We start from the raw sequence: 13,343 nt of genomic DNA, 5'->3' as shown, positions 1-13,343 counted from the left end.
ATTGGATCACGCGTTTGAGGCTAGAAGAAGTCCAAAATCCAGTTATTGGCAAGGTTTTACTTTCTCCCAAAGACTGCAGTGTTCTGGTGCTGGCTCCCAGTAATCCTTGGGGTTCCTTGGCTTGTATCTCTGCATCCTGTGACATGACAATGTCTTCTCCTTTCTGGCCTCTGTGACTTCCAAGTTCTCCTTATTGGGACTCCAGTTATAATGGATTAAGGCCCACTCTGATTCAGTTGGCCACACCTTAACTAAAAATAACATCTTCTGAAGGTCCTATTTATAATGGGTTCACACCCACAGGAATGCGGATTAAGGTTAAGAACGTGTTTTTTTGGGTTATGTAATTGGACAGATTGTGGTTGTAAGGAAACCTTCCTCAACATTCCACCTGTCCAAATCTTTTTTTGTTTGTATCTACTCCACATCTTTCTTACCCATCCCAAATCCTCTACGTGTCAGGACTCCCTCTCTCCCTCCTCCGCTGGCTCTCTCTTCTTCCACAAACACTACCACCCACAAGGAATTGCATTATCGATGTCAACATGGCATCTCTCTCCTTTCCTCCTGGCTCTTCTGCATTTTATTATGCTTTAGGGTGGCAGATGCCTGGACCACCACTGTGCTGTGCATTAGAGATCCAAATTTTAGTCTTTCTTGCCATTTACTTGTTGTGTAACCTTGGGACAGTCATAGTTCCTCTCTGGGCTTCAGTTTCTTAATCTCCAAGGTGAGGTTTATAATGTCTTGCTTTCTTTTCCTCAAAGAATTATACAGATCAGATGAGATCATGTGTGTCAAAGTGCTTTGAAAAATATGAAGCTTGTTGATTTATCAGGTACATTAAATTATTTCATTTAATTCTCACAACATCCTATGAGGTGGATGCTAGTAATGAGGAAACTGGGACTTAGAGAAATTAAGTAATTTGCCTCAAGCTACACAACTAGGAAGTGGTGAGGATAGTAATCAAACTCAGATCTGCCTGCCTCCAAAGCTCTTGTACCCCACATACCACAATCTTGTTTTCCAAATGCATGTAATGGTATTACACTCCTGAGCCAAGTCAGCCAACCAGTTTTCATGACAATGAGAACATTTTTATGGTTGGGAAGTCAACTCTAGAGGGGATTAAAAGTTGACTATCTGTACAACAGTGGTCTCAGGGGAGGTGGTGGGGGAGGTGCATATAAATGCAGTTTTTGAAAATTAAATAATTTAAATTATACGATGGAGTTATTTCATTTTATAAATAAATTATATGATGGTACAGTGAAACAAATCCTTCTCTAATGGGGGTAATCTATCTTGACAATTTAGATTTTTGTTTCTTGGGTGTCTTCTCAACAGTAGCATAGATATTTATTCTACTTGACTGTTAGGCTTCAGCTCAAATCTCTCTCCCCTGAAGCCTTTTCTAGCCACCGCAGCTCCAAAGCCTTTTCCCTTCTTTGAACCTTGTCTGTGATTACTCATTAGAGGCAGATATATGGCCACATACAAAATATTACAATAAAGTTATGAGGCTGACTCACCAAACCTTGGTACCAGATTCATTACATTATTGTCATACATCATCATGTTAATTACCTTTTCCTTTGCACATGTCTTTCTCCTGTTCCATTGTAATTTTCCTTTAAAACAGCCTGACTTTAAATTTCCTTATACTCCTGAAACTTCTGGCATTTTTTTCATGTGTTAGACTTGGCTTTTACCCTCCAGAAGTTTGTCATTTTGTGATGGATTTAGGCGCATGACCATGTAATTAGGATGGTACATGCTAAGTGGTAATAGAGAGGGATGAAGGGATTCACAGAAAAGGTGACATTTGAGCTGGATCTGGAATCACAGGTTGGAGTTAGATAAGGGGAGAAGACGGGAAAGTCAATTCAGTAGAGGCACCAGCATAAACAGAGGCATGGAAATATAAAAGAGCATAATGCATTAGGGGAAGTAAAAGAAATTAGGTGAGAGAGGAATGGAGAGTGCTAGGATAGGGGTAATGGGAGATGAGCCCAGAAAGTCATCATAATAATGATAATGGTCAAGTTGGAGCCAGATGAAGTGTCCCGAAAGTCATTCTAAGGAATTGAGGTGCTATTGAACTATTTTAAACAAAGAAATGTGATAGTAAGTTTTGAGGTTTTGAAAAAATGCCTCTACTAGCACAAATTTCTCAGCTTATCTGCCTATCTGACTTGAATTATTTCCAGTGTTTGCATGTTCCGTGTTTTTCTCTGTGGATGGAAGTTTGAAACATACAGTTGTTTCATTCATTCTCGGAAATTTCTGGTCAGGGATTCAGCTGCATTTTTCTTTTAAGAATGAGATTAAGGATTAAGTTTCTTCCTGAAACATCTTTCTTCTCTGGGATAGCAGCCTGTGCCCTAATTTGGAATCTTGTACACAGAATGATGATAAAGTTTTGCTTTTTCATGAGTAGTTGTGCTGGAAAACAACACTGTGAGTACTTGGAATGTTCAGGCAGGATCGTTTATTGAGTGGGGAATCAGTGAGCTCTGTTCTCTCCTGTTCATTCACTGCACAAAAGCCCAGATAGAATGCTTTTGCAATTAAGAACAGAATACATGGGTGATCCTTTTTTAACTGCTCATTCCTAGTTTCTCTTGCTGTTCCTAGACTCTGGCATCTCTTGACATATGTTGCAGTGTCTGCCTCACTTTCTCTGCAAGTTCCCTGGGTGTCTGGAAGCCGGCAGAGACCTCACAGCTTCCCTGGACACTTAAGTAGGACGGAAAGGGGGAAAGCTACTTCTCTTTGCCTTAAGACTGGTGGGGTGGCTGTGTCTGGCCTTGAATCTTGGATGTACTATCCTACCTCCACCCTCTGTGGAAACCCTCGGGGTGAGCTTTGAGGAGTAGCCTCCTCCCAACAAATGCTATTTCTTCAAGTTCTAAAAAAAAAAGTTCTTCCTTTTGGTTGCTCTTAAGCCTGGAAGATTACTTAACTCGAAGAATTGTTATTGGAATGTAGAAGCTTTAAGTGCCAGGTCATACACCCAAAATTATGACTGATTTCTTTTTCTCTTGAAAAGACTAGTTTTTGTTAGTTGCTTGGTAACTGGTAGATAGAAAGCATTAACTCATTCAGCACAGAGAGCTCCTAGTTTGAGCTGGTCTCAGCAGTTACATAATGAAATACAACTCAAGTTGTCATGTGTTCAGGATCTGCTCTGGCTCTCTCTAACCCCTACACCATTTGTGTGTAGAAGGTTTTAGGTTCATAGAAGTTAAGTGAGTTGCCCAGGATGGAAATCGAAGTCTCTGAACTTTTTGAAGTTGTATAAAAAATGTGTTTGTATGGGCTCTTGTTTGTTTTTTCTTTATAAGGCAATAGCTTACATCATGACACTTCCAAAAGGCCAAAACCCTCAGCCTCAGGAAAGCCTGGGAACCTTAGAGTGGTCACTGGTGGGATGAAAGGACACTCACTTTAGAGTTGGAAGCCTCTTGTGACTTTGGGCTAAGCCCTTGTCCCATTAAGGATGTTCTACATCCTTAATATGGGAGTGTTGTATATCACTTATTCATCTCTGAACTGCCCTGAGATGAGGCACGTGAGAGTAGTATTGTGAACTGTGGCTAGGTGTAAGTGAACGATAACTGTGTCTTGATGCAGGCCCAGTCCTTGTAAGAGTAGAAATAATTCAGTAAGATTGAGGCCCTCAGTTGGGACTGGATCAACAGGGGAGAGAAAGGAGCAGAGAGATTTTTCCCTAGAACTAAATTAAAAATTCATCCAGCAGTCTAATATGTTATTGGCTCATCTGACATCTAATGACAAAGCTCTTGTTAATCATGTAGCTCAGTGTAAGAACAGCTGGGATCCTCATGGATGTTCTGTCAGCATCTTAACATAAGGGGCCAGGCTTCTGGAGACGTTCCCTCTCATCCAGGTAAATTCCTCCCCCTTTTCTTGGGGGGCTAATTTGTAGACTTGGATTTTATAGTGAACGCAGAGAATATTGGTTATCTTCTGCTCTGAGATTGTTTGCTTTCTTAAGGATACCTCATTCTTCTAAAAACATTCTGTTTCTGTTTCCTCATCCTACAGAGAGGTTGGGTTGGGGTCTCTGACTTTGATGAAGCTGGTGTGGTCTCAAAAAGAAGATGCTCCCTAGATCTCTTGCCACTCCCACTCCTGCCCTGCCTCCACTGTATTTCTTTTTGCAAGAAGCCTGAAGTTTTGTTTGAGACATTCTACTTGAGTTCCATTGTCCACAGTGGCTGTCTACATGGCCACAGACTGGAAGCTCTCATTATGCAATCCCTTTAATGACCCTATACAAGGTCTAACAGAATCAGTTGTCTGGGCTTGGGAAGGTTGCTCAGCTTTGGCTTGAAGCACTGGTTGTTGCTGCAGTGGGTTGGTTTGATGGTTCATTTCTGGTGATTGGTCTTGGATTTTGGAAACCTTAGAAGAAGGCTTCCTTTTCTCCTCCTTGACTGCCAAGATTGCTGAAACCACAAAGCACACAGAAATCAATTTTGGGTACTATCCAAAAGGCATCCTGTTAATTTGACTCATGTTATTTCGAAGGCTGCCATTTTCTGATTGTGACCTGTTAGTGCATAAAGATGATAGTGGTTGATAGCTGTGTTAGACCTATTTAGTAAACTTTTAAGTTACGGTTTGTTTAATGTTAAGAAGTATGGGTATTCAGAGAGAAGTGTAGGACAGGTCCCTTCTTAGATGTAAGCTCTCACCCAAATACTTAGAAAACAAGCAACAAGAACCGAGAATGGGCTTCAGGTGCTGCCTTTTACATCTGAACCCTTTTGAAGTTGTTGCTGTTTTAATTACCCCTGTACCTGGGGTAATACTTTTTATGTTGGTTATAGATGTCTGTGTTCATATAGTAGTTGTATGGAAGCTGTATCTGAAACAGGAAGAAGTAATAGAACTTGAGGGTGAATGTGGGTTAAGGCGTATTTGTATAGCTGTAAAATGGATGTAGTAGCACCCAGGGCTTCAGGGTAATTCTAATGTGTAAGCCCTTTATAAACTCTGAAGTACTCCTCACCTGAGAGGGATTGGAAGGTGAAACTGAGATGTTTGTTTAGTCAGTGTGTATTTATTGAGTGTCTAATATGTACTGGTGTATTGTTGCCCTTGGGTTCTGAAACACATCCTTGTGCTTTTGATAAATTTCCATTACTTGTAGCCTCTTGGGGAGGTAGTAATTGAGATCAGGACCTGGAAAGTTGCCCGGATGAAAGTCTTTTTTGTGGCTGGATATGCCTGCTTTATTCTTCTCTTTATGAAGTTCTGCTTCTCTATGTACTGGCCAAAAATGGCCACTTCACAGTTACCAGATTTGTCTCACCTCTGATTCCATGCATAGGCAGAGGTTAAATGGCTCCAATCAGGTCCTGAGTCTGCATTTCTGGGAGAAGGAATCTGATTGGCTTGGTTAGATCACATGGCTATCCCTGGTCCGGTGAAATGTGGTAAGTGGCTGGAGTTATGGAGACCTTCTGGCAGTTGAGGGCCCACCCCTTTGTGTGGGGAGCAGAGGGGCTACTCGAAGGATATTGTTCTAGTTTGCTAATGCTGCCAGAATGCAAAACACCAGAGATTGACTGGCTTTTATAAAGGGGGTTTATTTGGTTACAAAGTTACAGTCTTAAGGCTATAGAGTGTCCAAGGTAACTCATCAACAATCAGGTACCTTCACTGGAGGATGGCCAATGGCGTCTGGAAACCTCTGTTAGCTGGGAAGGCAGGCACATGGCTGGTGACTTGTCCAAAGTTCTGGTTTCAAAATGGCTTTCTCCTGGGATGTTCCTTTCTAGGCTTCAGCTTCTCTCCAAAATGTCACTCTCAGTTGCTCTTCAAAATGTCACTCACAGCTGCACTGAGTTCCTTCTGTTTGCCAGCTCATTTATATAGCTCCAGTGATTTAATTTAGACCCACCCTGAATGGGTGGGATAACACCTCCCTGGAAATTATCCAATCAGAGTCATCATGCACAGTTACGTGGGGCACATCTCCACAGAAACACTCTAAGAATTACAATCTAATCAACACCGATATGTCTGCCCACACAAGATTACATCAAAGAATATGGCCTTTTCTGGGGGACATGATACATTCACACCAGCACAGGTATCATGGTGAACAGGACTGTAAGGTCCTTGACCTCATGGATCTTACAGTCTAGAAGGAAAGACAGACATTACACAAGTAACTGTAGGCTTAAGTAAAAGGTGGTATGAATTGTATGGCAGCCAAACCTAAGACCTAGGCTTCCTAGAAAGTTTCCTCAGGAAGGGTGGATAGGCAGTAACCAAAAGGGGAGGGAGACTTGGATCCTGGGAGGGAAGAGGATGGTGGGTGAGGAATGAATGTTCCAGATAGGTGACAGAGGAAAGAAAAAGCCCAGAGGCAAGAAAAAATGTGGCCATTTAGCATATGGAAGAAACTGGAAGAAACAAATCTTTCAAAATTTTACGAGAATAGCTTGATATGGCCATTGTCTTTGGCTTAGATGGGAAGTTGTTTGAGGAAACATCTTTTCTATTGACTTTAGAACCAGTTGGCCTGAGGAGAATTTTATATGGCAGGACTATTCAGTTTCATGGGGTAATTTCTTATTGTGGTTTTCCCAGCTCACAGCTGCTTAGCCTTGAAATCTTATTATATGTCTTGAAGTGTATCCTCTTATCTCTCACTGGGGAGATGAAATGCATACCTGCACAAAGTGGGCATGTCCCCCCACCCCCTGCTCTCCATCCAGGTTGGCAAGGGGTGATAAAAGGGAAATTATAGTCATTTTTGGAAAAACCAATAATCATTTGTCAGTTTTTCTTTCCTATATGGGTATTGCTTTCGTATCATCCCTTCCCCCTCACCTTCCACCTCTCAGTCCCTGAACAGATGTTTTAATGGGCATTGTTGGCCATTCCTTTGTTTTGAAAATTTTAAAACATTATGAAGGAGGAGAGGGGTAGGAAAAAAAAACCCATAATTGATTCTAATATATATTTAATTTGGCAGAACTTGAGAGAGACTTGCTGGGATAAGGCGGGACATTTCTTTGATCTCCCCGATTTCTTATCGTGGAAGGCAACAGGTGTCGCAGCACGGTATGTTAATTACAAGTTGGGCTTTATTTGTGCTCATCCATTCTCGGTTGTATATGTATTGCTTTCTTAACTCTCTTTGACTGGACATACTGTTTGTACATCTGTATGTGATTTTGCATACTTGAAACATCTTGAAGCCATCTTCCACCTCCACTGCACATGCCCAAACACCATTGCTCCTATGAGGCCTGGAATTTGGGTATCCAAGGTGAAGACCATTCATTAGAATTGGACACATTTGAAGGACATGTGAAAATTCCAAAGTGAAATGTGACTGCTTTTGCAAAGGCACTCTTTACAAGGTGCATAAAAGGAAAAAAAAAAAATTGGGGCCTCTGCAGTTAAGACAGGAGATATACATATGTGTGATCTTTCAAGGAAGCTGATTTTTACTGGATGGATGTGTTATGAACTTATTTTGCTTTTTATGTATGTGTACCCAAGTCATCGCAGATAGTAGGGATATGTATGGTACAGACAACAACTATTTTTCAATCAATTATAAATGTTATAAATAAGGTATGTGCTACATTACAGAGACTTTTAAAAAAATACTCATTTGAGTGTGAAGTTGCAAACACTATAATTAACTGAGTGATGTGTGCAGGGGTATACAGAGAGAGGTTGGATCTGAAATATCTAAGTATGGTAGGTCTGTGGTCATCTTTACCTGAGATTTCAGGAAAGGCACCAGATTTGGTGGTCTTCTCATCTTGAAAATGATTTAGAATCTGGATCGACAGAACTGTGAAGAAGAGGATCACTTCCCAGATTCCAAGATACATATATTTTGGAAGCACATGCTGTATCTTAATGTCAGCTCATTCAGAGAGGATTAAATCTTCCCCATTTTCCTTCTTATTTAAACTCGGGGGAAGCTGGGAATAGGAGTACTATTTTCACTGTGTTCCTTCTGTCTCATTTTGAAGTGTTTGGACCTTTTCTTGCAGGGAGTTGATAAGGGTGTGATGTTTCAGCAGCAGGGACTGCCAGAAAGTAGATAGTAGAGGATGTGTTTCACAAGCACCTCATTCTTCATGCTGATTAAGAACCCCTCCCCCGCCAGTTAAATGATCATTAGTCAAAGGTCTCAGGGTAAAGATCACGTGGGCATAAAAATGGCCTCAGCAGGCCTCAGGTACTCACCCCTCTCTGGAGGTGAAGGCTCTGGAGGAGTGGTCTGAACTTTATACCAGAACTTGTAATTAGGTAATTGGTCACCGTTACACTGTTAGCACTGGTGGGCAAGGCATTGTTTGAGTGAGTGTCTCATCTTGGGCAATTCTTCTTTCGGTGTGATGTTAATTGTCCAAAATTATTTCTTGAAGGTCTTTTCTCTAGGTTTTTCCTACCTTTGTGTAATAGTGAAAGAAATGGAATTATTACTTAAAATTTGCTAGGTTTGATCATTTTAGACAAATATACCTAAATCAAAACCATGCCAATAGTTGTGTTTATAGGCAATACCTGATTGCCCTGTAAGCCTTGAGGACTCAATAATGAAACTAGAGATGGAAGAGGACCTTACTATCCTTATTTTTCCCAGGTATTCTTAAACCCAGTGTTTTGACTTCTTTCGTGGTTCTTTCTGATGGCTCTGGATATTATACACCCTCATTCCCTGGTATCTAATGCTATTTTAAGACACCAAGGAGTGGGCTTTTTGAAGCTAACTCTGGCTTAGATAGATTTAAATGTAGTGGCATGTTTATGCACTCTGATGTTGCAGTGTGACTTGTAGTTCTCTATTCTGCACACACTAGTTGTATGATCTAAAGCATGTCCCTTCACTGCTTTGAGTTTCACTCTCCTTATCTGTAAAATGGGGATCATCATGCCTACCTTGCAAGGTTATTGTAACAATTATAGTAAAGCAATTTTTTCCAAACTACCTTGATTATAGGAAATCTTCTGAATTATTTATTAAACACACAGATTCCCAGGGCTCCAGTTTAAACCTACTGAATGAGAATCTCCAGGGGAGACCTGGGAATTTGTATGTTTGACAAGTGCCCCAGGTGGTTATATGATTGGACACAATATTGTCTAACAAAACATAGATGCAAGTAATATGTGGCACTAAGGTGCTTCAAACCTGTGGGAGATTGGAATTATTTTAAAGGGCCTAATGAATTTGGTGAATTTAAAAATGCAGAGCTTCTTGTTGACCTATCAGAACATTATTGGGGGCTTTGATCCCTGCCTGTGATAATCTCAAACCCTGAGAAAGCAGAAAGTTTAATGCTCATAAATGATTTATTGGCTGTCCAGTAATCACTGCCATTTATTATGGGTTGAGATGCTCATGATTCATTCTGTTTTCATTAGGACACATTTACAACCTGCCCCCCCAACACACACACTTGTAAGCACCTTCAGAGTCCTCTGCTGTTTTCTTCCTTTACCATTTCCCTCTTGCAGAGCTGAGCCTGAGGACCTTGGACACCAGAGCACGCAGTTCCTCTCGCTAAGGTGAATGCCCTCTCCCTGGGACGCCTACATCTTAATCTGTCTTTCTCTTCAGTTGTTTCCTCAGTTTCCCAATTCTTTCTCCCTTCTCTAGCTCAGCCTGCGTGATCAGGGTGAAACAAGTCACCACTCCTAGCTTTCTCAGTTTTCAAATGAGGATGATGACAATGCCTAGTCTGTGGGGTTGCTGTATGGATTAAGTGAGGTAGCAGATAGAAATCTTCCAACAGCATGCTGAAAAAAATTTAAAGGAATTTGCTATTCTATTCAGTTCCTTTTCTCAGTCAGTTTTGGCAGAGTTGATGCAAAGTTTCTGGCATAGTCCTAGTTAGACTGATCTGAGTTCAATGTTTCTAGCATGTCCTGTCTGTGCAAACCATGAGCAAATTATTTACCTTCCTGACCTCAGTTCCTCATGTGTAAGCCCTTCTAGGGATGTTGAGAGAGTGAGAGGTACTATTGATAAAACGTATAGCACCTAGTATTTACTCAATAAATGATTCTTTTGATAAAAAATCCCTATTGTCCTCTCTTCTAGAATAAGGGAGTCAAAAGTCAGAATTTGAATGTGTCAATGCCCCCCCCCCCCCCAAAAAAAAAACAAAAAAAAAACTTTGGGCATTACAACTGAACTTGGCATCGTCTGGGTCAAGGAGAGGTTCAGATTTGGTGTTTATTTGGCTCTTCTATGTGATTGTTTGGGAGGCTTTGGGTTAGTGAGTGCTCGTGTTAAAAAGGCTGGGAGGTGTTTTGTTTGTGTTTGTTTTTCTTTTCCTTTTTTTGTGTTCTATTGGAGTCAAGGCTAACAAGTGATTGGATTTCACCTTGTCTTAAAGCTTTCACCTTGTCTTAATGCTTTCTAACTTACTTTTGGCCATGACTCTCCTCCTCCTCCTCCTCTTTTTTCCCTTCTCTCTTTTCTTCTCCTTCCCTTCTTGGTGATTTTACCCTCTCGCTTTAGCTGTTGTTTACTCCTTCAAAATATGGCAGCTACTCTTGTTTATCTGGGCCACTGAGAAAATCACCTGGCCTATGTTTGATTTGTAATTTAGCTCCATTCTTTTCATTATATTAATGACAATTATTGCTATTTTTGTTATTGCTAGTGATAATAATAGTGTTTGACATTATTGAATCTTCTCTTTCCCTGTGCTAGATATATTAAAAAATGCTGACTCCTTTGCCTTCACAACCATGGGTAAAGCAGGTAGTGTTTTTACCATTTTGCAATTGCAAGTACTGAAGCAGAATGTTTTAATAATTTTCCACAATCTTGACTGTTGAGTGTGAAGAACTGTCCAGAATTTTGGTAACATGAGAAATGGGAATAATAAAAATTTGAATAATAAAATTTTATGTAATCAGACTTAAAGCTACTTGTAAATAGAAAGTCTCCTTCTGAAGAGATTTGAGGTGACTAGTAATATAAGATAAAAACAGATAAAAAATATAATGAAATCAGAATGAAAATATTAGTAGAATGACTAAGATAAAGCTAAGAGTTAATTACTAGTAGTCATAGGCCGAAGATTTGTTTCCAAGCTTCCCAATGGCCAATACAAAGATGGACCATGATCAAGGTAAGCTGAATGACAGATACAAACCTGACAGTGGTTTAGGAGAAGTAGAACTCTTTGTAGCCCTGAGATCAGAGAGAAATTTCTTCTAGGTTATCAAGTGTTGGCAATATTCTATAATTACTACAATTGTATCCTGTTAAGTTCACTTATTTTTTTAAATGAACTTTTCATTCTACAACAGTTTTAGATTTACAGAATAGTTGCAAAGATAGTACAGAGTTCACATATACCCCACACTCAGTTTCCCTTATTATTAATGTATTATGTTAGTATGGTTCGATTGTCATGGTAATGAACGAATATTGATGCATTATTATTTACTGGTCTATTTTTCTTTTCATATTTCCATAGTTTCTATCTGATGTCCTTTTTCTGCTCCAGATTCCATCAGGATATCAGAATACCATACTACATTTAGTCATCACATCTCTTTAGGCTCCTCTTGGCTGTTACAGTTTCTCAGGCTTTCCTTGTTTTTGATGACCTTGAAAGTTTCGAGGAGTACTGGTCAGATATTTTTAAAATGTCCCTCAATTGGGATTTGCCTGATGTTTTTCTCATGATCAGAATGGGGTGATGTGTTTTTGGGAGGAAGACCACAGAGGTGAAGTGTCATTCTCAATGCATCATATCCAGTGTACATACTGTCACCTAACTTAATCCCTGTTGATGTTGACATTGATCACCTGGCTGAGGTGGTGTTTGTCAGGTTTCTCCACTGTAAAGTTACTTTTTTTGCACCCCTTTCCATGCTGTACTCTTTGGAAGAAAGGGTCTATCCTGGGCCCACTCTTAAGGAGTCGGGAGTTATGCTTCACCTCCTTGAGGTTGGAGTATCTACATAGATTATTTTGAATTCATCTCCATGGGAGATTCATCTATTCTTAGTTCACTTATTTTTGCTGCTTGCCCAAAAGACATTGATGACCAGCTCTCTTACATACAAGAAGCAGTCTGGAAGGTTTGCCTTAAAGTTTAGAATTTCTAAGACATTTCTGTAGTATATGGGAAAATAGGGTTGAATTTCTGAAAGCTCAGATTTCTTTATTTTCCCTTACATTGCTTCATATTTTATGTAAGTAGTTACATTTATTTATCTTCCCTTCCCTTTTCTCTCCAGTACAATGTACAGTTTTATATAAGTTGACAGTAAATATTCTATCTTCTCTTTAAAAGAGGTGAATTGCTGTTTTTTAGAAACTATAATCCCTTTTAAAATAGCCATTATTTTCCAGAATGATGTTGTTCTCTGTGTTTTGGGTTTATAAAGGATTTATTTTGTCTTAGTTTGTCAGGGCTTCTGTGACAGACATCACACACTGGTTTTGCTTAAACAACTGGAGTTTATTGTCATAGTTTCAGAGGCCAGACGTCTGACATCAAGGTATTGGCAGGCCGGGTATACTCTGAAGTCTGTAGAATTCTGCTGGCAGCTCAGTCTCTGCCTCCATCATCATGTGGCGACCTCTCTCTCTCTCTGTTTAGCTTCTGCTTCTGGCTTCTGCTCTTGTTTTTGCTGACTGACTGCTTCTGAATTTCCTCTGTTTGTAAGGTCTTCAACCATACTGGGTTAAAGTCCTCCTTGATTCAATTTGGCCTTATTCAAGTAGGATCTTTGAAGGTCCTATTTACAAATGAGTTTGCACCCACAGGACCAGGGGTTAGGGTTTGGGTTATTGATCTAGATCTGTAGTCATTTTCCAAATCTCTAGAATCTGAAGAATAGTGTCGTTATTTAGACTCTTTTTCTACCTCCCTTTCATTTTTTTTAAATTGGAAATCTACTTTGCACAACTTTTTTTTTAACTTTATATGTATTTTCCATATCAATAGATATTATCCCAAAATGTGTTTTTGATACCTGTATAATATTCTATTATATGTCTGCATAATACATCTGTATCTATTTTACCAAGTTATTAGACTTAAAATGATATGAATTGTTTTATTTGCATTTCTTTGATTATTAAATACATTTTTCTTATATTTAGCACTTTTTAAATTAATTACTTTTGTCAATTACTAATATTTATATTGTAATTCTAGCTTTTTTCTTAAGTATTGGTGAGAACTAATTATAATTTTTTTCGCTTTTTTTTTTTTTTTTTTTGTTATTTTTGAAATATTTCAAACCTACAGAAAAGTTTAAAGAATGGTATATTGAACACCCATTCCTTTTACCCA

The 13,343-nt window shown here is 39.4% G+C and overlaps 1 protein-coding gene across 9 annotated transcripts in view; it reads left to right on the top strand.

Annotated features, from left to right (window-relative positions):
* The window catches only part of FGGY (FGGY carbohydrate kinase domain containing), a 472,286-nt gene that overhangs the window by 79,282 nt on the left and 379,661 nt on the right, over positions 1 to 13,343 (top strand). For 8 of the 9 annotated variants that reach the window (XM_037827091.1, XM_037827085.1, XM_037827086.1 and 5 more), the window contains one exon: positions 7,022 to 7,110. The exons of the other annotated variant lie outside the window; for it this stretch is intronic. In XM_037827091.1, the coding sequence (XP_037683019.1) occupies positions 7,022 to 7,110 (89 nt within the window). The remainder of the gene's footprint in view (positions 1 to 7,021; positions 7,111 to 13,343) is intronic. 9 annotated transcript variants of the gene reach the window in all.

The sequence above is a fragment of the Choloepus didactylus genome, chromosome 2, assembly GCF_015220235.1.
Source record: "Choloepus didactylus isolate mChoDid1 chromosome 2, mChoDid1.pri, whole genome shotgun sequence".
Lineage (NCBI taxonomy): Eukaryota > Metazoa > Chordata > Mammalia > Pilosa > Megalonychidae > Choloepus > Choloepus didactylus.
The sequence above is the reverse complement of the archived record's forward strand: the minus strand, read 5'-3'. Positions and strand labels throughout refer to the sequence as shown.